This window comes from Ahaetulla prasina, chromosome 5 (genome assembly GCF_028640845.1).
Source record: "Ahaetulla prasina isolate Xishuangbanna chromosome 5, ASM2864084v1, whole genome shotgun sequence".
NCBI lineage: Eukaryota > Metazoa > Chordata > Lepidosauria > Squamata > Colubridae > Ahaetulla > Ahaetulla prasina.
The window spans coordinates 9,345,543-9,373,423 of record NC_080543.1 but is presented as its reverse complement, the minus strand read 5'-3'; the positions used below and the strand labels follow the sequence as shown (position 1 = coordinate 9,373,423).

At 42.9% G+C, this 27,881-nt stretch overlaps 1 protein-coding gene across 1 annotated transcript in view; it reads left to right on the top strand.

Annotated features, from left to right (window-relative positions):
• Positions 1-27,881, top strand: part of DLG2 (discs large MAGUK scaffold protein 2) — a 1,438,267-nt gene that overhangs the window by 1,069,312 nt on the left and 341,074 nt on the right. The window contains exon 9 of the mRNA XM_058186296.1: positions 3,461-3,511. Coding sequence (XP_058042279.1) covers positions 3,461-3,511 — 51 coding nt within the window. The remainder of the gene's footprint in view (positions 1-3,460; positions 3,512-27,881) is intronic.

The window sequence follows — 27,881 nt, the reverse complement described above, 5'->3', positions numbered from 1 at the left end:
AGGGAACAATAGGACAGGAACGGTAGGCACTATTGTGCTCTTATGCACGCCCCTTATAGTCCTCTTAGGAATGGGGTGAGGTCAATAGTAGACAGTTTTTGGTTGAAGATTTTGGGATTTTGAGTAGAGACTATGGAGTCAGATAGTGAGTTCCAAGCATTAACAACTCTTGTTACAGAAGTCATATTTTCTGCAATCAAGTTTGAAGCGGTTGACATTCAGCTTGAATCTATTTTTTGCTCTTGTAATATTGCGATTGAAGCTGAAGTAGTCTTTTATAGGAAGGATATTGCTATAGATGATTTTGTGTGTTAAACACAGGTCATGTCGGAGTCGACGGAGTTGTAAATTTTCTAATCCCAGGATTTCAAGTCTGTTGGTATAAGGTATTTTGTTGTTTTCGGAGGAGTGAAGAACACTTCTAGTGAAATATTTCTGGACTCGTTCTATTGTATTTATTTCAGAGATGAGGTATGGGTTCCAGACGGATGAGCTGTATTCAAGAATAGGTCTGGCAAATGTTTTGTATGCTCTGGTTAGTAGAGTAGAGTTTTTAGAAAAGAAGCTGCGTAGAATTAGGTTTACAACTCTTAGGGCCTTTTTTGCTATGTAGTCGCAGTGGGCTTTGGCATTAAGGTCATTTGATATGAGAACTTCAAGATCTTTGACAGGGTGGGGGTCGTCAGTTAGGTAATGTCCATTAAGTTTGTACTTTTACCAGCTCCTGTGTTGTAGGAGTTTTTTTCACCATCTGAGGTGGTCCCAGATGTCTCCGTACTGTTCCAACCCAGTTTGAAATTCACTGTACTGAATTGTTCCATACTGTTCCAAGCCACTTTTCATCGGATCTTTGAAACCAGAGTCAAGTCCCAAAACCCGGATTAAAATGTAAATAATTGAACAACAGCGAAACAGGAACAGAGGCATTAAATGGCACTTCAAAAGGACTGGATTTTACTTAATAGAATAGAATAGAATAGAATAGAATAGAATAGAATAGAATAGAATAGAATAGAATAGAATAGAATAGAATAGAATAGAATATTTTATTGGCCAAGTGTGATTGGACACACAAGAAATTTGTCTTGGTGCATAGGCTCTCAGTGTACATAAAAGAAAAGATACGTTCAACAAGAATTCTAAGGTACAATGGTAAGGTAATGGTCATAGGGTACAAATAAGCAATCAGGAAACGATCAATATAAATCGTAAAGATACAAGCAACAAAGTTACAGTCATACAGTCATAAGTGGAAGAAGATGGGTGATGGGAACGATGAGAAGATTAACAATAGTGCAGACTTAGTAAACAGTTTGACAGTGTTGAGTGAATTGTTTGTTTAGCAGAGTGATGGCGTTCGGAAAAAAAACTGTTCTTGTGTCTAGTTATTCTGGTGTGCAGTGCTTTGTAGTGTCATTTTGAGGGTAGGAATTGAAACAGTTTATGTCCAGGATGTGAGTGGTCTGTCAATATTTTCACAGCCCTCTTTTTGACTCGTGCAGTATACAGGTCCTCAATGGAAGGCAGGTTGGTAGCAATTGTTTTTTCTGCAGTTCTAATGATCCTCTGAAGTCTGTGTCTGTCTTGTTGGGTTGCAGAACCAAACCAGACAGTTATAGAGGTGCAGATGACAGACTCAATAGTTCATTCTGTAGAACTGAGAATTGTAGAATTGTAGAACTGTAGAATTCCTGGATGATCTTCCTCGCACCCCGAGAAGGAGCACCCCAAGTAGGACCAATGCCCCTTCTACTTGTGTAGAATTTGGTGGAATAGGAAAAATAAAAGGAATTTATCCAGAGATATTTGTTGTTAGGTAAAAGGTACAATACCTCCCTTTTGGGTTTAAGGAGGAAAAGTATCACCTTGCAAAAAAAATATGTGTGGGTGCAAAGAATCAAGTCCGGTTTGATAACACATAATGAATTAATTTAATCAATTTAAATAAGATAAAGTCTTTTACAGACCCCTCACATCCTGGACATAAATTGTTTCAACTTGTACCCTCAAAACGACACTGTAGGGCATTGCACACCAGAACAACTAGACACAAGGACAGTTTTTTCCCACATGCCATCACTCTGCTAAACAAATAATTCCCACAACACTGCCATACTATTTATTAAGACTGTATTACTATTATTCTTCTCATCCTTCCTATTATCTATCTCCCCCTACTTATGATTATAACCTTGTTGCTTGTATCTTTACAACTTATATTGTTTTATTTAGTTTCCTAGTATGATTTGATTGCTTATTTAGTATCCTATGACTGTCACTAAGTGTTATGATTCTTGATGAATGTATTTTTTTATGTACACTGAGAGCATATGCACCAAAGACAAATTCCTTGTGTGTCCAATCACACTTGGCCAATAAAGAATTCTATTCTATAAAGAATTCTATTCTATTTCACTCAAACTCAAATATTAGTGACTTCACAAATTACAACTGCAGCATTTTAAAAAAAATTCTTCTTTTTAGCCTGCAGTCCTGTGAATTCCTGTTAGTCCCCCATCTTAAACCCCCTAGAAATTATTAGGGAAAAGGATTTAAAATACAAGTAGTCCTCAACGTATAACCACCACTGAGCCCAAAATTTTTGTTTTCTGAGGGAAACAGTTGTTAAGGGAATTTTGTTCCGTTTTATGACCTTTCTTGCCGTGGTTGTTAAGTGAATCACTGCAGTTGTTAAATGAGTCACACGGCTATTAAAGTGAGTCAGGCTTTTCCGTTGATTTTGCTGGTCAGAAAGTCACATGACCCTGGGACTCTGCAACCGTCATAAATATGAGTCAGTTGCCAAGCGCTTGAATTTTGATCATGAAAGGTTGGTAAGTGCTGAAAAACGGTCATAAGCCACTTTTAACAATGCCATTGTAACTTCAAATGGTCACTAAACGAGGACTGCTTGTACCGTTTTTTTTTGACAGATCAGTTCTCATGGGTGGAGTTTTCCTGTTACGTAACCCCAAAATCAGCTGTTCCCTGGATAAAATATTTCTTTGATTTAAATGAGAAAGTGGTACTAATCTTATATATTCTCCAAAGCACCTGAGGGTAGAACAAGAAGCAATGGGTGGAAAACTAATCAAGGAGAGAAGCAACTTAGAACTAAGGAGAAATTTCCTGACAGTTAGAACAATTAAACAGTGGAACAACTTGCCACCAGAAGTTGTAAATGCTCCAACACTGGAAGTTTTTAAGAAGAGATTGGATAACCATTTGTCTGACATGGTGGTGTAGCGTTTCCTGCCTAAGCAGGGGGTTGGACTAGAAGACCTCCAAGGTCCCTTCCAACTCTTGTTGTTGTTGTTGTTGTTGTTGTTGTTATTATTATTATTATTATTATCATTATATGTGTGTGTGTGTCTGTGTGTGTGTGAGAGAGAGAACATTAACCCTCCAGAAAACATGTTTCCCACAGATATTAATAGATTTTTCTTTATATCATTTTTAGGTCAACGGCACAGAGATTGAATATGAATTTGAAGAAATTACATTGGAAAGGGTAAGTTAATTATTTCTCACCCTGGAGAGACATTGTTAGAAATACAAATAAAACAGCACGTTGAAAAAAGCACCCATTATTTTCCATTTAAGCCATTTGAGTGGAAGTCACATTATTTAGCTGTGAGAAATGCCTATCAATGCAGATTTATTACAGGTTTGAAATCTGAAAACGACTGCCCGCCTTCCACTGAGGAGATAAACTCTTTCAAACTTCTCCCCTCAGGAAGCCACTGTAGGGCACTGCAAGCCAACACTACTAGATATAGAGGCAGTTTTTCCCCTCATGCCATCACTCTGCTAAACACCTAATTCTCACAGCACTGTCTTAGGCCTAAAGATACTTTACCCATGTAATAGGGCTGTATTGCTATTATCCTTCTCAACTTCTCTATTACCTACTCACCAACAGGATACCATCTTATGATTTATCAACTTTGTTGCTTGTACCTTGATTGTATCTTATGATTTATTATCACATTGTTGTTTGTATGTACACTGAGCGCTTATACACAGGAGGCGAATTCCTTGTGTGTCCAATCACACTTGGCCAATAAAGAATATTCAATTCAATTCAATCTATTATGTTCTGTTCTGTCCTGTTATATTCTATTCTAATTATTTTCTTCTTGTCTCATCTCATCTCGTCTCCTCTCCTCTCCACCCCTCCTTCCCTCCCTCCCTCCCTCCCTCCCTAGTCTGTTCTATTCTATTCTATTCTATTCTATTCCATTCTATTCCATTCCATTCCATTCTATATTCTATTCTATTCTATTCTATTCTATTCTATTCTATTCTATTCTATTCTATTCTATTCTATTCCCATTATTCTATTCTATTCTATTCTATTCTATTCTATTCTATTCTATTCTATTCTATTCTATTCTATTGGAATGAAATGCTCCATTTTGCATTTCTGTATAATAGACAGGTAGTCCTCGACTTACAACCACAATTGGGGGCCAGAATTTCCTTTGCTAAGCAAGGTGGTTGTTACGAGAGTCATGCCCAATGTTGTAACCTTTCTGCCTCGCTTCTTAAGGAAATCACTGCTGTAGTCGTTAAGTGAATCATACAGTCCTTAAGCGAATCTGGCTTCTGTCATTGACTATGCCTGCTGGAAAGGTCACCAAAGGCGATCACATGACCCTGGGATGCTACAGCTGGTGTAAATACATACAAACTCAGCGTCTTAGCCACTAAGCCACCACGTCCCCTGTTCTGTTAGCTAGCCGTTGGTAAAACAAATCCCATGTTAAAAAATATTCTGTTGCTTCCTTCTCCTTAATTTTAAGTGCTAATCAATCTATTTCGGCATATTCTAATCTTTTTTTAAGTACATTTTCATCTGTAGGGATCTCTTCACAGTCATCTGCGCAGGACTGGATTAGATTTTAAATTTATTGGTTTTAAATGGGTTTTATTATTTATACTGTTTTTAAATATTCGGCTTTGTAGAATAAGTTTTTTAATTGTTATTTTAATCTGTATTTATATGTTTTTATTTGCCTGTGAACCGCCCTGAGTCCTTCGGGAGATAGGGCGGTATATAAATGTGATTAATAAATAAATAAATAAATAATAAATATATGGCCTAGGGCCGGGATATTTACGGGACCGCCTACTGCCACCATTAGCCTCTCATCGACCTGTGTGCTCTCACAGAGAGGGCCTCCTCCGGATACCGTCAGCTAAACAATGTCGGCTGGCGACCTCCAGGGGGAGGGCCTTCTCTGTGGGGGCCCCTACCCTCTGGAACGAGCTCCCTCTGGGGCTTCGTCAACTCCCCGATCTCAGGTCCTTCCGCCGCGAGCTGAAGACGTTGCTGTTTCGAAGAGCAGGACTAGCTTGAACGTAGTTTTAAATTGGGGTTTTTAAATCAGGGGTTTAAATGGGTTTTAAATTTGTATTTAAAAGTTTTAAGGCATCAACTGAATTTAATTGTCTATTCTTTTTGCTGTTTTATATGTATTATATGTTTTCTGTTGTTTTATTGGCTGTGAACCGCCCTGAGTCCTTCGGGAGATGGGCGGTATACAAATATAATAAATAATAATAATAATAATAATAATAATAATAATAATAATAATAATAATAATAATAATAATAATAATAATAATAATAATATATATTTTAAAGTTGTTGATATTCCCCTGGTTATGAATTCTTCTAGAGTGGGGCTAACACAGAATTATATTCCCATTACGGTGAAAATGATTGAACAAGATTGAAACCAGATCCATCACAAAGGATAATGGGGAATGGCAGAGGATATTTCTATTCCCTGAGTTATTGGGGCATTTTTAATCATCCTTCCTTAATTAGAGTATCAAAAGGTCATTGAACGGCACATGAGCTTCTCAAGATAATATTTTGGAAGTGCCGGATTGTTTTGAATGGATGCATCCTGCGATTCATTTAGACTGAATGACGGCCAACGCGGATCCGTGCGCATGGCTGCTTGACCTGGCATGGATAATGGATTAGCCTTTTGTGTTAACTTGCAAATGATAGAAAATGAGTGTTTGCTTGCAGCCTTCCGCAAAACCCACAGCTGAAAAACAAGCAAAAGGAGAGAAAAATATCTCTTGCGTAGTTTGGAGGACGTGGTCACACAACCAGCTCTGTGAGTCACTGGCAATAAAATAAAAAATAAACATTCAATTATGTCTATCACCAAAGAAAGGGGAGGGGTGGTGGAGGAAATTTTTTGTTTTCCTCATGGACCTGTCAGAAGAATAATTGGGGGGTTCCAGCTCATGCTGGGGTGGCAGAAGAATAAATAGAAATGCGATCTGGGGTTTTTTGCAATGACCCAACAGCATAACGAGGGACGCGGTGGCTTAGTGGGTAAGACGCTGAGCTTGTCGATCGAAAGGTCGGCAGTTCAGCTGTGTAGTGTCTGCGCCCCCCGAGCCGGGTCCCCTGCCAGAAAGTGACTTGGTAAGTGAGGGGGAAGGGCCATCAGGACTTACCTCAGGAGCACCGGCTTCCCTGGCTCAGCTCCAGGAGCCAGAGGCAGGCCAGGTGGAGGAGATAATGAGGCCTCCGTCCCCTGACTCTTTCCCCCCCAGGCCACGCCTTCAGACCCAGCTGATGTCAGTCAGGCTTGGTTGGACCCTAGGTTTCGTAGGCAGGAGAGGCGGGAACAACAGAAGCAGGGGTGGGGCAGGCCTAGGAAGTGCTGAGTCATGGAGCCACACCCCACAGGATATAAAAGCAGCGAGAGCTGCTATGCCTCTTCGTAGCAGGCAAATCAACTGCTTAACTAAGAGCTGAAGTACTGTTTGTTCCTGGGTGACTCATCGGCCTCAAGGGAGATAACAGAGTCACTTGGCAGACGCTCTCTAGTTTGCTGCCAGAGCTGATAGTGCCGGCTAATTAAGCCATCACTCGGACGGAAGTGAGGGGGGACAGAACAAGCGGTTCGAATCCCTAGTGCCACGTAACGGGGTGAGCTCCCGTTATTTGTCCCAGCTTCTGCCAACTTAGCAGTTCAAAAGCAGGTAAAAAATACAAGTAGAAAAATAGGGACTACCTTTGGTTGGAAGGGAACAGTGTTCCGTGCGTCTTTGGCATTGAATCATCACAGTGCTGGCTCTTCGGCTTTGAAACGGAGATGAGCACCGCCCCCTAGAGTTGGGAACAACTAGCACGTATGTGCGAGGGGAACCTTTACCTTTATCTTTAACAGCATAACATTCAATCTTATTGCTGTTTAGTCACTAAGCTGTGCGACTCTTCATGATTCCATGGACCCACAGGCCCCCCTCTGTCCTCTACTTTCTCCTCCTTGCTCAAATTCATGTTCATTATGTTGAAGCCACTATCTAACCATCTCATCCTCTGCTGTTCCCTTCTGCTGTTGCTTTCCATCTTTCCCAACATCGGGGTCTTTTCCAAGGAGTCCTCTTTTCTCATTAGGTGGCCAAAGTATTTGAGCTTCGTCTTTAGGATCTGACCTTCCAAAGGACAGTCAGGGTTGTTTTCCTTTATGATTTAACTAATTGGATCTCCTTGAAATCCAAGAGACTCTCGAAAGTCTTTCCTAATACCATAATTCAAAAGCATCCATTCTTCATTACACAGCCTTCCTTACGGTCCAACTCTGTTGTTGCTGTTGTTGTTAGTTGTGAAGTCGCTTCCGACCCATCACAACCCCATGGACAACGTTCCTCCAGGCCTTCCTGTCCTCTACAATCCCCCAGAGTCCAGTTAAGCTCACGCCGACTGCTTCAGTGACTCCATCCAACCACCTTGTTCTCTGCCGTCCCCTTCTCCTTTTGCCCTCAATCGTTCCCAGCATTCGGCTCTTCTCCAGTGAGTCCTTCTTTCTCATTAGGTAGCCAAAGTACTTTGAGTTTCATCTTCAGGATCTGGCCTTCTAAAGAGCAGTCAGGGTTGATCTCCTCTAGGACTGACCGGTGTTATCGCCTTGCAGTCCAAGGGACTCTCAGGAGTCTTCTCCAGCACCAGAGTTCAAAGGCCTCAGTTCTTTGGCGCTCAGCCTTCCTTATGGTCAAACTTTCACAGCCATACATTGCAACTGGGAAAACCAAAGCCTTGACCACACGCACTTTTGTTGGCAGGGTGATGTCTCTGCTTTTTAGTACCCTGTCTAGATTTGCCATAGCTTTCCTCCCCAGGAGCAAGCGTCTTTTAATTTCTTGACTGTAGTCCCCATCTGCAGTAATCTTGGAGCCCAGGAAAATAAAATCTGTCACCATCTATTTGCCCTGAATTGAGAGGGCCGGATGCCATGATCTTTTTTTTCTTAATATTGAGCTTCAAGCCAACTTTTGCACTCTCCTTCTTCACCGCATCAAAAGGCTCTTTAGTTCCTCTTGACTTTCTGCCAATAGAGTGGTATCATCTGCATATCTGAGCTATGCATTACTATTGGGAAAATCATAGCATTCAACCTTCAACCTTTCAACCTTCAACCTTTCAACCTTCAACCTAGGTCCCAAGAAACATGGCGGCAAAGAGAAGAACCCAATTCCCAGTTATACATGTGGGACATGATATGTGTTCATTCTCATTTCACTCTGGTTTTCATCAATTGTGAGACATAAGATAAATTCAAGCAACCCATCATCTAAACTGCAGTTATTAGACACGATAAAACTAAAGACTGGAGTAATTGTTCTGCTTCAGTGCCAGATGGTGTAGTATAATGTACATCTAATTGATTGACATCAAACTCTTCTACATAATCTATGGTGAAATCTTATACAGTATGTACTCGCTCGTGAATAAACCTCACTGGAATAAAGATACAAACAAGATTCAAATAAAATAAAAAGACGGGATGAAAACAATTCTTCTAAATTTTTTTTGTTCTCTACAACAGTAGAAACCAAAATGCCACAGACAAACATGGTTACCATATCCCAACCATCTGCTATTTTGAACCGGGCTGATTTTGAGTTCTACGTAATTACTATGGCCAATTTATCTAATTAAGGCTAGTAAGTATGGATGGAGTGGCTTTCCATGACTGAATTTTGATAAAATGACCAGAAACAAAATACAGTTAATTCCGTACTAATTTTTTCTGAACTTCTTGATTTACTAAAGCCTACGGAAAAGCCACAATCTCTTTTATTAGAGGTAAAGGTAAAGGTAAAGGTTCCCCTCGCACATATGTGCTAGTCATTCCTGACTCTAGGGGGCGCTGCTCATCTCCATTTCAAAGCCAAAGAGCCAGCACTGTCCGAAGACGTCTCCGTGGTCATGTGGCCGGCATGACTCAACGCCAAAGGCGCACGGAACGCTGTTATCTTCTCACCAAAGCTGGTCCCTATTTTTTCTACTTGCATTTTTACATGCTTTCTAAACTGCTAGGTTGGCAGAAGCTGGGACAAGTAACGGGAGCTCACGCCGTTACACGGCAGCACTAGGGATTCGAACCGCTGAGCTGCCGACCTTTCGATTGACAAGCTCAACGTTCTAGCTCCTGAGCCGCCACGTCCCTTTCTTTTATTAGAACACGATGGTTAATCAGAAGACGTGATTGAAATAGAGGTAATCCTCAAGTTACAAGAGTGAATTGACTGACCGTTGGCAGTTACGACGGCACTGGGAAAAAGTGACCTGTGCCCATTTTTCATACTTACGCCCGTTGCAGCATCCCCCCCATGGTCATGTGACCAAAATTCAGATGTTTGGCAACTGACTCATAGTCATGACGGTTGCAATGTCCCAGGGTCATGTGATCCCCTTTTGCAATCTTCCCACAAGAAAAGTCAACTGGGAAGCCAGATTCACTTAACAACCATGTTACAATATCTATGGGGCTGCCACAAAGAAGAGGGAGGTCAACCCAGGGGTGAAATTCAGCAGGTTCTGACAGGTTCTGGAGAACTGGCAGCGGAAATTTTGAGTAGTTCAGAGAACCGGCAAATACCACCTCCGGCTGGCCCCCGAGTGGGGTGGGAATGGAGATTTTGCAATATCCTTCTCCCAGGAATGGAGTGGGAATGGGGATTTATAATAATAATAATAATAACAACAGAGTTGGAAGGGACCTTGGAGGCCTTCCAGTCCAACCCCCTGCCCAGGCAGGAAACCCTACACCATCTCAGACAGATGGTTATCCAACATTTTCTTAAAAATTTCCAGTGTTGGAGCATTCACAACTTCTGCAGGCAAGTCGTTCCACTTATTAATTGTTCTAACTGTCAGGAAATTTCTCCTTAGTTCTAGGTTGCTTCTTTCCTTGATTAGTTTCCACCCATTGCTTCTTGTTCTACCCTCAGGTGCTTTGGAGAACAGCCCGACTCCCTCTTCTTTGTGGCAGCCCCTGAGATATTGGAACACAGCTATCATATCTCCCCTAGTTCTTCTTTTCATTAAACTAGACATACCCAGTTCCTGCAACCGTTCTTCGTATGTTTTAGCCTCCAGTCCCCTAATCATCTTCGTTGCTCTTCTCTGCACTCTTTCTAGAGTCTCAGCATCTTTTTTACATCACGGCGACCAAAACTGAATGCAGTATTCCAAGTGTGACCTTACCAAGGCCTTATAAAGTGGTATTAACACTTCACATGATCTTGATTCTATTCCTCTGTTTATGCAGCCCAGAGCTGTGTTGGCTTTTTTAACAGCTGCTGCACACTGCTGGCTCATATCTAAATGGTAGTATCCTTCCCCTGCCACACCCACCAAGCCACGCCCACCAAGCCATGCCCACAGAACTGGTAGTAAAAAAAATTGGATTTCATCACTGGGTCAACCTATTCCCCAAAGCACCTGAGGGCAGGACAAGAAGCAATGGATGGAAACTAATCAAGGAGAGGAGCAACCTGGAACTAAGGAGAAATTTCCTGATAGTTTAAACAATGAATCAGTGAAATGTCTTGCCTCCAGAAGTTGTGAATGCTCCAACACTGGAGGTTTTTAAGAAGAGATTGGACAACCATTTGTCTGAAGTGATGTAGGGTTTTCTTCCTGAGCAGAGGGTTGGACTGGAAGATCTCCAAGATCCCTTTCAATGCTGTTATTCTGTTATTCGGCTATTCTGGTGCTTTTCTGAGAGGCATTTCATTACTCAACTAGGTATTAGCTTCCTCCTCCTCCTCATTATCACCATCATCATCATCGCAATGATGACGATACCTAGTTGGATAATGAAATGTCCACAAGAAAGCCACCAAGCTCAGGGAGCGCCAAGGACCCCACAATTCTGACTCTTAGTGTCAGAACAGGGGTCTCCAACCTTGGTCCCTTTAAGACTTGTGGACTTCAACTCCCAGAGTTCCTCAGCCAGCTTTGCTGGCTGAGGGAGTCTGGGAGTTGAAGTCCACAAGTCTTAAAGGGACCAAGGTTGGGGACCTCTGGGTTAGAATACATGAAGAAAAACCACGTGTCTTTCAAACTGCATAGCATTTTTTCCCCATAAATATTTCTCACGTCAGAAAAAAAAAATTGCCGCTTTCTCCTGCAGGAATTTACTAAGCCCCCATCGGTTAGGATCTTGACAGAACTTTCAACAGATGGTTTTCGAAACTACCACTTAATTCTGGCATTTCAAACTTGGAGACATCTGCGGAAGCTCAACCCATTCACTCGTTTGCAAAGATTTAAATCCTTTGCTTTCCCCACTTCTCACAGAAGTGAACTCTTTTATTTCTAATTCGGTAAAATAGCTGGTATAACACCGCGACTTAGTGGGTTTGTCCTTTGTCCTTGAGGCTGCTGGGATGATGATGATGATGATGATGATGATTATTATTATTATTATTATTATTTTTGGAGGGTGGGAGGAGGAGGAGAAAAAAATTGCACAGAATCTCAGAGACGTAGAAATACCAATTAGGGACCTTGGAGTAATCTTCCAGGTTCAGTTTTCAGCAGGGATATTTATTTTTCCGCTGCTGCAAACAATTATCGTCAATTTTTCTCAGGCCTCATTATATTCAATTGTCTTTCTTCCGGGAAGGAAGAGAAATAAATAATTAACAGACGGTTAAGTCAATTTTTGTGTCTGTACATGTGCAGAAAAAAGGAAGAACTGCTGAATAGGCATCTCGGCAGGAAATGAATTCCCAGTTGGCTGTTGAAAGGTACTTTCATTTCGGAGAAACCAGATTAAGGGACTAAATGAGCAGACGATACTGTAGCCTGCTTTAATTTTCCCTGAAATGTATGGATTTATTGAGGTCAAGAGAGTAATATGGAGTCTCCTTCAACTAGAGTTCAATTCCTAGCGACTTCTTTGACAGATCAATGGCGTCTCCTCCTGCCTTCTACTGGGATTTTTTTTTTTTTTGGTTTTGTCAGTATATTCATAAACTGGAATAGAGATAGCAACAGGTCAGCCAATGGGGACTGTTTGGTAACTGAAACAGAGTATTTGCTGTATGGGGCCATAAAAGACAGTTTGGAGCCTGGGCGTGGCTTAACTGTTCCGTATATAAGCTTGAGGGGATTGGCTTCTCTTGCCTCCATTTTGCCCTCTCCATTTTGTGCTTCCATTTTGTGCTGTGTTCGTACTTGCTATTTCTCTTCTCTACAACGTGGGAAAACCTACAATGGTATTGTATATAAAGAAATTTTCTTACGTAGATGAATCCTGCAGAATTATTTAATTGTTAAAATTTAGGTTTTAATCTCTTAGTTGCTCCCACAGCCTTGAGGTTCCAAGATCGTTTATCCAGGTACAGGTAGATCTCAACTCAACAACCGCCCATTTAGTGAGTGTTCGAAATAACAATGGCACTGAAAAAAAGTGAACTAGAACTGTTTTTCACACTTAAGACTGTTTATTTATTTTATTTATTTATTATTCAAATTTTTATACCGCCCTATCTCCCGGAGGACTCAGGGCGGTTTACAGCCTTATAAAACATAAAAAACATAAGAATAAATACAAGTTAAAACAACATTTTAAAAAACTTATTACATTAGGCCAAATTTAAAAATATCGATTAAAATAGTAGAAAACCCCATTTAAAACTAATTTTTAAAAACTAAACCCTAGGCCAGCCCCGCGCGAATAAATAGATGTGTTTTCAATTCGCGGCGGAAGGTCCGAAGGTCAGGTATTTGGCGTAAACCCGGGGGAAGTTCGTTCCAGAGGGTGGGAGCCCCCACAGAGAAGGCCCTTCCCCTGGGGGTCGCCAGTCGGCACTGCCTGGCGGACGGCACCCTAAGGAGTCCCTCTCTGTGGGAGCGTATGGGTCGGTGGGAGGCAGTCGGTGGCAGCAGGCAGCCCTGTAGATAACCCGGCCCTATGCCATGGAGCGCTTTAAAGATGGTAACCAATACCTTGAAGCTTCCCTGTGGTCACCTGATCAAAATTTGAACGTTTGTCAACTGGCCAGTATTTATGATGGTTGCAGGATCCCGGGGCCATGTGATCACTTTTTGGGATCTCCTGACAAGCTATGGGGAAGCCCGATTCACTTGATGATCATGTTGCTGATTTAACAACTGCAGGGATTCACTTAACAACTGTGGCCAGAAAGATAGAAAAAAGGGGCAAAACTCACTTAATGACTGTCATGCGTAGCAACATAAATTTGGGGCTCAATTGTGGTTGTAAGTCAAGGACTACTTGCAGTGAGCATCTATGCCCAGTCAAAGTCAGGTAGGCACCTTTGATGCTTGATAGGTAAAGCTATCTATGTTCTTTTGGACATTAAGTGAAAAGCTTTTTTAGAATGGAATGGAATGGAATAGAGAATAGGAAATAGAATAGGAGAAGAGGGAGAAGAGGAGAGGAGAGGAGAGGAGAGTCAGAAGGGACTTTGGAGGTCTTCTAGTCCAACCCCCTGCTCAGGCAAGAAACCCTATACCATTTCAGACAAATGGATGTTCAATTTCTTCTTAAAATCTTCCAGTGTTGGAGCATTCACAACCTCTGGAATCAAGTTAATCCACTCAATAATTGTTCTAACTGTCAGGAAATTCCTCCTTAGTTCTAGGTTGCTTCTCTCCTTGATTAGTTTCCACCTGTTGCTTCTTGTCCTGCCCTCAGGTGCTTTGGAGAATAGCTTGACTCCCTCTTCTTTGTGGCAGCCCCTGAGATATTGGAATACTGCTATCATGTCTCCCCTAGTCCTTCTTTTTATTAAACTAGACATACCCAGTTCCTGCAACCGTTCTTCACATGTTTTAGCCTTCAGTCCCTTAATCATCTTTGCTGCTCTTCTCTGCACTCTTTCTAGAGTCTCTACATCTTTTTTACATCGTGGCGACCAAAACTGGATGCAGTATTCCAAGTGTGGCCTTACCAAGGCATTATAAAGTGGTATTAACACTTCACGTGATCTTGATTCTATCCCTCTGTTTATGCAGCCCAGAACTGTGTTGGCTTTTTTGGCAGCTGCTGCACACAGCTGGCTCATATTTAAATGCTTGTCCACTAGGACTCCAAGATCCCTCTCACAGTTACTACTATTGAGCGATGTACCACTTATACGGTACCTATGCATTTTGTATTGGGCATTAACATATTGTCCAAAGTACCCGAGAGTAGGACAACAAGCAACAGGTGGAAGCCCATCCAAAAAGAGACCCAATCTCAAAATAATTAGGAATTTCCTGAGAGTGAGGACAATCAATCAGGGGAACGGTTTGCCTCTCAGAGTTGTGGATCAGTGGAGGTTTTCAAGAAAAGATTGGACAACTATTTATCTAGGATGATACAAAGACTCCTGCCTTGGAAAGTGGGTTGGATCACAAGACCTTCCAAGGCCCATGATTCTATATGTATTCTTTGAGCCAGTTTAACAGATTTAACAGATTATCAGAGTTGGAAGGGAACTTGTAGGTAAGGGGTGTCAAACTCAAGGCCCGGGAGGCCCAGATCTGGTCCTTAGGGTGCTTAAATCTGGCCCTCAGGGACGCCCTGGAAACAGCAAAGGACCTGCCCGCAGTGCCTCTACCAGCGAAAACAGAGCTCGTGAGGGCCGTGTGCGGCCCTCCCCAGCTTCGTTTTCATTTGTAGAGGGTTGCAGGAGGCTGTCGCAGCCGAAAACGGAGCTCAGGAGGGCTGTGTGTGGCCCTCTTGAGCTCTGTTTTCACTGGCAGAGGGTTGCAGGAAGTTGTCGCAGCCGAAAATGGAGCTTGGGAATCCATTTTCACTGGCAGAGCGCTTGGGCCGCCACAGGCGACCCCGAAACAAATGTTGTCGAGCTGGCCACGCCCCCTGGCCACGTCCCGCCAGCCCCCTGAGGTCAAACACAATCCTGATGCAGCCCTCAATGAAGTCGAGTTTGACCCCACTGTTGTAGGTCATCTAGTCCAATCCCCCCTTCCATCCAAGCAGGAGACCATACACTATTTCTGAGTTGGCTCAGTCTTACTCATAGAAGGTCTTAACTTGGGCAACGGGGAACGTGGTAGATTTTAACAGCGGTTTAATAAAGCAACGAAGCTAGCTCTGGCTTAATTTCTCTCCCGGCGGCTATAAAAGCCGGCAGCTTCCGCCACACTATTTGTCCGACAAAAATTGCCTTCGATTGATTGCTTGCCCTATTTTCCCCATCTTGCGTGCCCGCTTGTAATTTCATCGTTGCAAGGGTATGCCTCCCTTAGCATTTTATAATGTAATTAGGTTAGCCTCATTCCTGAGCGATGTAGCGTAGGAAGGATATTTAAATGATTAATCGGGGGGAGGAGGGGGTTTGGGGGGAGAAAATTGTGTTGTTGATATTTGCAGCACGATCGATCCGAAAGGCACATTTTCAGCGTCGGGCTGGGGGGGGGACCGGAAACCTGGTCACTGCCCAAAGGAATTTGACATCGGAGAATAGGTTGGTGGGAAGAGGTGGATGTAATTAGTTTCAGTTGAGAGTGAGATCTGGAATAGTCAATAGAAAAAAAAATATGAAAAGGAGGTCAGTGAAAATTATCAGATACACAAGAGGTATCTGTTGGTCGCCACGATGTTAAAAAAGATAAAAAAGAGAAGACCAACAAAGATAATTAGGATACTGGAGCAGGGGTGAAATTCAATTTTTTCCCCTACCGGTTCTGTGGGTGTGGCTTGGTTGGCGTGGCAGGGGAAGGATATTGCAAACTTTCCATTCCCTCTCCACTCCTGGGGGAAGGATATTGCAAAATCTCCATTCCCACCCCACTCTGGGACCAGCCAGAGGTGGTATTTACCGATTCTCTGAACTACTCAAAATTTCCGCTTCCGGTTCTCCAGAACCTGTTAGAACCTGCTGAATTTCATGCCTGGACTGGATGCTAAAACATAGGAAGAACGGTTGCAGGAACTGGGTATGTCTAGTTTAATAAAAAGAAGGACTGGGGGAGACATGATAGCAGTGTTCCAATATCTCAGGGGTTGCCACAAAGAAGGGGGAGTCGGGCTGTTCTCCAAAGCACCTGAGGGTAGAACAAGAAGCAATGGGTGGAAACTAATCAAGGAGAGAAGCAACCTAGAACTAAGGAGAAATTTCCTGACAGTGAGAACAATTAATCAGTGGAACAACTTGCCTACAGAAGTTGTAAATGCTCCAACACTGGAAGTTTTTAAGAAGATATTGGATAACCCTTTGTCTGAAGTGGTATAGGGTTTCCTGCCTAAGCAGGGGGTTGGACTAGAAGACCTCCAAGGTCCCTTCCAACTCTGTTATTCTATTCTATTCTATTCTATTCTATTCTGTTCTGTTCTGTTCTGTTCTGTTCTGTTCTATTCTATTCGCCTAAGAAGAGAGAATACAAGAATGTTTAGATGAACAACAGAATGGGATCAGAAAAAAACCCAGATTATACAGATAATCCTCGATTTATGACCACATTTGAGCCCAAAATTTCTTTAAATTTTTAAAGATTCTTTAAATCTTTAAAGAAATTCTTAAAAATTCTTTAAGAAATTTTCAGTTTAAAGCAGTGGTCAAATACCATTTTTTTTTACTACCGGTTCTGTGGGCGTGGCATGGCGGGCATGGCATGGCATGGCTTGGTGGGCGTGGCTTGGTGAGCATGGCAGTGGAAGGATACTGCAAAATCTCCATTCTTACCCCACTCTGGGGCCAGCCAGAGGTTCTCTGAACTACTCAAAATTTCCGCTACCGGTTCTCCAGAATCTGTCAGAACCTGCTGGATTTCACCCCTGGTTTAGAGTATATTGGCCTTAAGGTGCTCTGTTTCAGGGGTCTCCAACTTTGGTCCCTTTAAGACTTGTGGACTTCAACTCCCAGAGTTGAAGCTGGCTGAGGAACTCTGGGAGTTGAAGTCCACAAGTCTTAAAGGGACCAAGGTTGGAGACCCCTGCTCTGTTTGACTGACTTCCCAGTTTTGCAGCACAGAGTGGCAGAAAATTTCAGGGACAGCTTGCCTTCAAAAGTTGTGGGTGCTCTATCACTGAAGGCTTTCAAAAAAAGACTATAATAATAACAGAGTTGGAAGGGACCTTGGAGGTCTTCTAGTCCAACCCCCTACCCAGGCAGGAAACCCTACACCACTTCAGACAAATGGTTATCCAACATTTGCTTAAAAATTCCCAATGCTGAAGCACCCACAACTTCTGGAGGCAAGTTGTTCCACTGATTAATTGTTCTAACAGTCAGGGAATGTCTCCTTAGTTCTAGGTTGCTTCTCTCTTTGATTAGTTTCCACCCGTTGCTTCATGTTCTGCCCTCAACTGCTTTGGAGAACAGATTGACTCCCTCTTCTTTGTGGCAGCCCCTGAGATATTGGAACACTGCTGTCATGTCCTTCTTTTCCTTAAACTAGACATATCCAGTTCCTGCAACTGTTCTTCATATGTTTTAGTCCCCTAATCATCTTTGTGGCTCTTCTCTGCACTCTTTCTAGAGTCTCCACATCTTTTTTTTACATCGTGGCGACCAAAACTGAATGCAGTATTCCAAGTGTGGCCTTACCAAGGTCTTATTAAGTGGTATTAATACTTCCCGTGATCTTGATTCTATCCCTCTGTTTATGCAGCCCAGAACTGACTTGGCTTTTTTAGCAGCTGCTGTACACTCCTAGCTCATATTTAAATAGTTGTCCACTAGGACTCCAAGATCCCTCTCACAGTTACTACTATTGAGCAAGATACCACATATACCGTACCTGTACATTTTGGTTTTTTTTTGCCTAAATGTAGAACTGAACAACCATTTGTCTGAAATGATATAGGGTCTTCCGGTCAAGCAGGGGGTTGCACTGGAAGACCTCCAGTGTTCCTTTCCAACTTTATTATTATCTGTTCTTAATGCTTGACACGTCTGAATGAGATCTAATTTGCTGTTAATGCTGCCATCATTTGGAGTCTGTGTGTGTGTGCATGCAGACTTAATATCAAGCTAAGCCATCGAGGTATATGTACACACATGACCTTATTAATGTAACCTCAGAACAACCAATCACCATTAAAATGTCATGCTGTAGCTGGCTGGTTGACCTTTAGCTACCAAATTCGTTTAAGACTTCTCCCTGAAAATGGACTAATTGATGTTTCGAAGTGAATGCATACAAAGGCACTTATTTTGCATAACTTGGTGCTGATGCATGTGTTGATTCTCTCCCCAACCCCCCCCCAGGCTGTAAGTATGAACTACTAATAAAACAAACCGTAGCCTTATCACACAAACGTTGAACTAAGCTGGCAGTCATCGCTTTTAGCTGGGAAGCTGCATACTGTCCCCCAGTTCCCGATAGCAAGAGAGCTGAGATTTGATCTCGAAATATGCTAAGAATGGTTTTTAAAAATTTAACCGGCACATCCGGGGACGTGGTGGCTTAGTGGCTAAGACGCTGAGTTTGTTGATCGAAAGGTTGGTAGTTCAGCGGTTCGAATCCCTAATGCCGCGTAATGGGGTAAGCTCCCGTAACTTGTCCCAGCTTCTGCCAACCTAGCAGTTCGAAAGCATGTAGAAAATGCAAGTAGAAAAATAGGGACCACCTTTGGTAGGAAGGGAACAGCGTTCCGTGCACCTTTGGCGTTGAGTCATGCCAGCCACATGACCACGGAGACGTCTTCAGACAGCGCTGGCTCTTCGGCTTTGAAACGGAGATGAGCACCGCCCCCTAGAGTCGGGAACGACTAGCACATATGTGCGAGGGGAACCTTTACCTTTTAATGTTGGGGAAGGTGGTTGCTCCATTTTCACTGGCAGAGGAACCACGGGCTGGTCCTTTTTTATTTCCAGGTCGGCCCCGTGGGCCGGATCTGGCACGCGGGCCTTGAGTTTGACACCCTTGGAGTAAATGCATCCTAGAATTTGCAATAGCATTTGGAGAAGATGAAATTGAGTGGCGTGGTGGCCTGGTAGTAAAGACGCTTGCCTCCTCCCCAGAAGGTTGAGAGTTCAATTCTAAGTAGGGTACATATTGCTCTCTCTCCTAGGGTGCAAAGGAAGAATATCTGCTGTGAACTCCATATAGGTGCCAGGAAGGGCATCCAGCCAGTAAATGTCAACTCCATCCACTCGCCCCAACTCTACCTGAATAGGGTTTTAAAAAGGGAGGTGTGTTTGTTTGTTTTTTAATTTGGAGAAGATGCAATTAAAATTTGGATAGAGAAAGCAAGACCCCAAATATCTGGTAGAGCTTATAATGTGTGGGAGTCAGACTCCTTCCCATGCAGTAGTGTTCTGTAACGTACTTTGATATATATTCCACCAAAAGAAAAAAATCACTTTTGGCAAAATTTGCATGTTTTTTCAGCCACTTTGGAATATTTTAATTTCTTTTACATCTCCTTTTAAATTATCTTGAGCCACGGTGGCGCAGTAGTTAGAGTGCAGTACTGCAGGCTACTTCTGCTGCCTGCCGGCTGCCTGCAGTTTGGCAGTTCGAATCTCACCAGGCTGAAGGTTGACTCAGCCTTCCATCCTTCTGAGTTCGGTAAAATGAGGACCCAGATAGTTGGGGGCAATAGGCTGACTCTGTAAACTGCTTAGAGAGGACTGTGGAAGCACTTGGAAGTGGTATATAAGTCTAGGGGAAGGAAGGAAGGAAGGAAGGAAGGAAGGAAGGAAGGAAAGAGCCATGGTGCTGCAGTGGTTAGAATGCAATATTGCAGGCTAATTCAGCCTTCTGAATTCGAGTTCGATCCTGACCCGCTCCAGGTTGTCTCAGCCTTCCATCCTTCTGAGGTCGGTAAAATGAGGACCCAGATAGTTGGGGGCAATAGGCTGACTCTGTAAACCGCTTAGAGAGGGCTGTAAAAGCACCATGAAGCGGTATATAAGTCTAAGTGCTATTGCTATCTTCTTCTGACATTCAGACAGTTCTTTGCCAATATTTCCTGCCTAAGCAGGGGGTTGGATTAGAAGACCTCCCAAGCCTCTTCCAACTCTGTTATTCCATTCTATATTTTATTCTGTTCTATTACGAGCCACGGCGGCGCAGTGGTTAGAGCGCAGTACTGCAAGCTACTTCTGCTGACTGCCGGCTGCCTGCAATTTGGCAGTTCGAATCTCACCAGGTTGAAGGTTGACTCAGCCTTCCATCCTTCCGAGGTCGGTAAAATGATGACCCCAATTGTTGGGGCAATATGTTGACTCTGTAAGAGAGGGCTGTAAAGCACTGTAAAGCAGTATATAAGTCTAAGTGCTATTGCTTTTCTGTTCTGTTCCGTTCTGTTCCATTCTATAGAAGAGAATACTTGTAATTCAGGGTTAAACTGTGGGAGTCCTTGGTACAACCCAACCCCTTCTTAAGTTCCTATCTCAGCAGAGCCACAAATCACATAGTCATGTCCCCCATCCTTAGCCCCAAAGTAGAAGTCTAACTCTGAGCATGAATGAATATCCAGAAAAGTACTGTCGGTTACCCAACTAGGTAACATCATCAGTGCTAGAAGGGGAGTTGGGTTCATGGGGGAGGAAGAGTTAGAGTATGTGAATCTGACTTCTCCATTGAATTTGCTCATTAGAAATTTGCAAAAGTGGAAATGTCATCAGATACCTGGTTCATATTACCATACGTGGTGGACGTGCATAGAAGCTAAAAGATACTGGACTAGAATCCACACGTGGTTGGAAAAAATGATTAAAAAAAAATAGACTTTAAATCAGAAGTTTTTTTTATTGGGGATCATACCTGAAACCTACAATAGAGAATTGAGATATTTGATTGTGAATGTCGTAACAGCGGCCAGGATTGTGTTTGCTAAAAACTGGGAAAAAATGAGAAAATACCAACGCAAGACGAAATTATTAAGAAAATAATGGAATGTGCAGAAATGAGTAAATTGACATTTGAAATTAGAGAGTAGGAAGATAAACAATATTATAAGATATGGGATTTATTTTATCAATGGTTAGATAAAAAATATGTTGATGAACTTTGAGAGAGGTTTTTATAATGGAAGAACTGTTGAAATACATATTGATTCAAGATGATGAAATGAATGATGTAATATGATTAACATAAAACTTAGACCTGCCGCAATTTTTCCTTTTGGGAATTATAATGGATTGTACAGTGACTGAGACTAAATTGATCTTGAACTTAATAACAGCAGCAAGGCTCTTGATTGGACAATATTGGAAGAAAAAAGAGTTACCTACAATAGAAGAATGAATAATGAAAGTTATTAACTTGGCTGAGATGGCTAAAATCTCAGCCTTTTTGAAAGACAATACGCAGGAAAGATACTTAATTGAATGGAAAAAAATGGATTGATTATTTACAAAACAGATATCAGATTAAGAGATATCAGATTGCCTTTGAATAATTAGGATGTATTATTTTATATAATGGGGGGGTTAGGAAATGAAAAGATTTGGATGAGGTTAATTGGATTAGAAGGGAAAATTTTATTCTATGTTTAGTTTACGTTTGGTTTATGTATAACAATACATTGATTGACCCGGGAAGCCGGGGTGAATGGAGGGGAAGGGGGGGTTGCGGGGGGGAGGGGGGGGAAAAGGGGGGAAAATGTTTTTGTTTCTTAAAACTTTTTCAATAAAAAAAAAAAACTTAGAATACTTTACATGAAATGAGGGAAGAAATACTTACAGTTAATTAAATGATTAATTGACCAAAATATTTGGATATATATCAGATTGATAAAATGTAAAATTAGATAAATCATATGTTATGAGTATGATGAAATTGCACAAAAGATTTGTAATCAACCAACTGACACACTGTATTTGTATTGAAGATGTTTTTATGTTTGTTTGTCTAAAAAAAAAAAAAAGAAAGTCGCAAAAGGTGATTACGTGACACACACATACCCACACACACCCCGGCAGAGGTGGGTTTCACATAATTTTATCATCTGTTCGCCGCACACCGAAAATGTGAGCGTGTGCTTTGCTCGCATGTGCGGCTTGCACGCATTCGCACAGCTTAGAAAACGTGGCTAAATAGGATGGCATAGCGCCAGGGCGGCTGGGCAGGCCCACCTGCAGGTCTCCACTACCGGTTTGCCCAAACCGGTCTGAACCGTCTGAATACCACCTCTGCCCCCCCAGGATACTGCACCATCATAAATATGAACCAGAAGCATCTGAATTATGATCATATGACCTTGGGGACGCTGCAATGGTCAAAAGTTTGAAAAAAACAGTCATAAACCACTTTTTTCAGTGCTGTTGTAGTTTTGAATGATCACTAAACAAATTGTTGTAAGTTGAGGACTACCTGTCCAGCATTCAGCATATCTTCATTGAGCATGGAATACAGCTTCTACAAAAACCCTTTTTAAAATCATTTTGTCCCCCAAAATGCTACACCTTTGAAGATGTCTTCGTATTCTTTCTTAAAGGGATGCAGTGGCTCAGTGGGTAAGACGCTGAGCTTGTTGATCGAAAGGTCGGCAGTTCAGCGGTTCGAATCCCTAGTGCCACGTCACAGGGTGAGCTCCCATTACTTGTCCCGGCTTCTTCCAACCTAGCAGTTCGAAAGCATGTAAAAATTGCAAGTAGAAAAATAGGGACCACCTTTGGTGGGAAGGTAACAGCGTTCCGTACGCCTTTGGCGTTGAGTCATGCCAGCCACATGACCACAGAGACGTTTTCGGACAGCGCTGGCTCGTCGGCTTTGAAATGGAGATGAGCACTGCCCCCTAGAGTCAGGAACAACTAGCGCATATGTGCAAGGGGAACCTTTACTTTTTGTTCTGTTCCCCCTCGCCTCCGTCCGAGCAATGGCTTAATTAGCCAGCACTATCAGCTCTGGCAGCAAACTAGCGAGCGTCTGCCAAGTGACTCTGTTATCTCCCTTGATGCTGATGAGTCACCCAGGAACAAACAGTACTTCAGCTCTAGTTAAGTGGTTGATTTGCCTGCTACGAAGAGGCATAGCAGCCCTCGCTGGTTTTATATCCTGTGGGGTGTGGCTCCATGACTCAGCACTTCCTAGGCCTGCCTCTTCCCTGCTTCTGTTGTTCCCTCCTCTCCTGCCTACGAAACCTAGGGTCCAACCAAGCCTGATTGCCATCAGCTGGGTCTGGAGGCGTGGCCTGGGGGGGGGAAGAGTCAGGGGACGGAGGCCTCATTATCTCTTCCACCTGGCCTGCCTCTGGCTCCTGGAGCTGAGCCAGGGAAGCCGGTGCTCCAGAGGTAAGTCCTGATGGCCCTTCCCCCTCACTTTCCAAGTCACTTTCTGGCAGGGGGCCCGGTTCAGGGGGGCGCAGACACAACACTTTTATTGTTTCTCAGTTCTGAAAAGCCTGCTTTCACTTAGTCGATCAGTTCAAACAATCTAAACCTAGCTTAATGAAACAGTCCCCGTGTTTGTTTGCGGGGCACTCCCAAACAAATCCTATGATGATTTAACACAATGACGTGATTCATAAAACATTCTAAAGCAACCGTTGGCTAATTTTTGTTTTTATTTTTGCATCTGTTGCCGCCTACAAAATCTCCTCCCCTTATCAAGTTAGGATGAAATCTTTTTTTTTTTAATCTCTTTGTTTCTCCGTTGTTTTAATATTCGAAGCGGCCAGATTGCAGGTGTAAGGAGGAAATAAATGCTTACTCATCTTATTGCAAAGGCAACACAGATTCAGCTGCCTTAGAAATAAATAAAATATGTGATCTCTGTTTTCCAAGCTGATGTGTGCCCTGCCCTGGCTATTCATTTGAGGAAAAAAAATGCCTTTAGGAAACCATCTGGTACCTGTATAATTAGCACAGGGGCCCCCCAAGGCTGTGTGCTCTCCCCACTTCTCTTCTCTCTATATACCAATGACTGCATCTCCAACGATCCATCTGTTAAACTACTGAAGTTCGCAGATGACACAACAGTGATCGGTCTCATTCGAGACAATGATGAATCCGCATATAGACGAGAGGTTGAACGACTAGCCTTGTGGTGCGACCGGAGCTGTTAATATGGCTCTGCACTACATCCTACAACATCTTGAATCTCCAAAGACCTATGCAAGGGTCCTCTTTGTAGACTTTAGTTCAGCATTCAATACCATCATTTCAGACACTCTTCTAACTAAGCTAAACCAGCTACAGGTACCGGAACAGACTTGTAAGTGGATCACAAGCTTCCTAACAAACAGGAAGCAGCAGGTAAAGCTAAGCAGAATCACATCAGATACCTGTACAATTAGCATAGGGGCCCCCCAAGGCTGTGTGCTCTCCCCACTTCTCTTCTCTCTGTATACCAATGACGGCATCTCCAATGATCCATCTGTTAAGCTACTGAAGTTCGCAGATGACACAACAGTAATAGGTCTCATTTGAGACAATGGTGAATCTGCATACAGACGGGAAGTTGAATGACTAGCCTCATGGTACGACTGGAACAATTTGAAACTGAACACTCAAAACTGTAGAAATGATGGTGGACTTTAGGAGAAACCCTTCCATACTTCCACCTCTTACAATACTAGACAACACAGTATCAACAGTAGAGACCTTCAAATTATTAGGTTCTATCATATCGCAAGATCTAGAATGGACAGTTAACATCAAAAACATCATCAAAAAAGGACAACAAAGAATGTTCTTTCTGTGCCAACTCAGAAAGCTCAAACTGCCCAAGGAGCTGCTGATTCAGTTCTACAGAGGAATTATTGAGTCTGTCATCTGCACCTCCGTAACTGTCTGGTTCGGTTCTGCAACCCAACAAGACAGACACCGACTTGAGAGGATAATTAGAACTGCAGAAAAAACGATTACTACCAACCTGCCTTCCATTGAGGATCTGTATACTACACGAGTCAAAAAGAGGGCTGTGAACATATTCACAGACCCCTCACATTTATTTATTTATTTATTATTCGAATTTATATACCGCCCTATCTCCCAAAGGACTCAGGGCGGTTCACAGGCATATAAAACATCAATATACAAATTAAAATAATCCTTAAAAAACTTATTCTAACGCCCAAATTATTAAAAATAGAAATATAAATATAAAATATAAATATTAAAATCAATTTAAAACCCCTCTAAATTTAAAATCTAAGCCAGTCCTGCACAGATGAATAAATGTGTCTTGAGCTCGCGACGGAAGGTTCGAAGATCAGGAAGTTGACGGAGTCCTGGGGGGAGTTCGTTCCAGAGGGTGGGAGCCCCCACAGAGAAGGCCCTTCCCCTGGGCGTCGCCAAACGACACTGCCTAGCTGACGGCACCCTGAGGAGTCCCTCTCTGTGAGAGCGCACGGGTCGGTGAGAGGTATCTGGTCGCAGTAGGCGGTCCCGTAGATAACCCGGCCCTATGCCATGGAGCGCACAATTACTACCAACCTGCCTTCCATTGAGGACCTGTATACTGCACGAATCAAAAAGAGGGCTGTGAAAATATTTACAACTCCTAACATCCTGGACATAAACTGTTCCAACTCCTACCCTCAAAACGACGCTATAGAGCACTGCACACCAGAACAACTAGACACAAGGACAGTTTTTTCCTGAAGGCCATCACTCTGCTAAACAAATAATTCCCTCAACACTGTCAGACTATTTACTGAATCTGCACTACTATTAATCTTCTCATCGTTCTCATCACCCATCTCCTCCCAATTATGACTGTATAACTGTAACTTTGTTGGTTGTATCCTTACGATTTATATTGATATTGTTTCTTGATTGCTTATTTGTACCCTATGACTATCATTAAGTGTTGTACCTTGTAATTCTTGATGAACGTATCTTTTCTTTTATGTACACTGAGAGCATATGCACCCAGACAAATTCCTTGTGTGTCCAATCACACTTGGCCAATAGAAATTCCTATTCTATTCTATTCTATTCTATTCTATAGAAAAATGCCGTGGTTGATTTCCTTCCCCAGCTGTTAAAGTCTTAACCCAGGTTGATTTATGAACTGCGTGGCGTGAAAACTTGATGGGATTCATGAAAGTCTAAGACAGTTGTTTCCTAACCATTTTTTTTTTGCATTTATATCCCGCCCTTCTCCGAAGACTCAGGGCGGCTTACACTATGTCAAGCAATAGTCTTCATCCATTTGTATATTATATACAAAGTCAACTTATTGCCCCCAACAATCTGGGTCCTCATTTTACCTACCTTATAAAGGATGGAAGGCTGAGTCAACCTTGGGCCTAGTGGGACTAGAACCTGCAGTAATTGCAGGCAGCTGCTGTTAATAACAGACTGCATTAGCAGTCTGAGCCTCAGAGGCCCTCCAGATAGGTATCACAGATATGACCTCCAGATAGATGGACTTCAATTCCCAGAATTCCTCTGCCAGCAAGGCCATTCCTGCACATTCTGACAATAAAACTCACTCATTAGAAATTGACGAGGTTGGAAAACATTGGTACCAATGGCAAAAAGAAAAGATTCATTTCAATTCATCCAGGTTTCTATCCCAAAGGTGCTTTTTCAAGAGGCAACTGGACTTCCTTGTTTTTTTCTTTGAAGACGTTTCGCTTCTCATCCAAGAAGCCTCTTCCGTTCTGACTGGATGGTGGGGAATGGAAGGATTTATACTCCTAGCAGATAGCAGTCATTTGCATCCTTTTAGAGGGTCGTTGAGGCCACTTGTAGGTTTGTCTGTGTCTTCAGGGCCTCCTGAGTAGTGCAAATAGGCGTGGAGCCTTCTTGGAACAGCTAAAAGGACTGTGTTGCAAACTCTGAGGGTGCAGACAGGTGCTTCAACATTGGAGGTTTTTAAGAAGAGACTGGACAGCCACTTGTCTGGAATGGTACCTGAGCAGGGGTTGAACTAGAAGACCTCCAAGGTCCCTTCCTCCCAGGGGTGGGACTCAAAAATTATAGCAACTGGTTTTCTTCCCGGTTTCTGGATGGGCGTGGCCATGATGGGTGTGGCCTACTCGGTCTCCTGCACCACGGCGGGGGGGGGGAGTTTTCCCCCTCCCCAAGTTCTGGAGGCTTTCCTTGAGCCTCCAGAGGGGCGAAAACAGCCTCCCCCAGGCTCCAGAAGCCCTCCGGAGGCCGCAAATGGCCCATTTCCAGACTTCTGGAACTTCTGGGAGGCCCATTTTTCGCCCTCCCAAAGCCTCCGCGTAGGCGTTGCACTTACCTGGCATCTGAAACGGGCCGTGTGGAGACTCCTGGGTGGGGTGGGGTGGGCAGGATGGGCGGGGCCAGCCAGTCCTTGAAGCTACCGGTTCGGTGAACCAGATGTAAAATTAACATCCGGTTCCCCCAAACCGGTCCGAACCGGCTGAAAGCCACCCCTGCTTCCAACTCTGTTATACTTTTTATTCTATTCTGAATGAAGCAGCGCTTTAGTTCCTGCAATCTGTTGTACGCAGCTTCAGAATACTTTCCCCAATTCTTTATAAAACAGCCAAATGAATTCTTGGCAGTCCTTCAGAGAGGCGACTGTGTCAGGTTCTTTGACCCCTGCCTCTAATTGGAAGTGATTTCCCAATCCCACACCAATGCAATTCTCACAGAGTCTCTTTAGTAAGATGAATGGAGTATGAAGGGCAAAGGTTGGGATCGCAACATTTCTAGCGGCTGAATTATTTCCCAGTTAGAACAATCTATACCAAA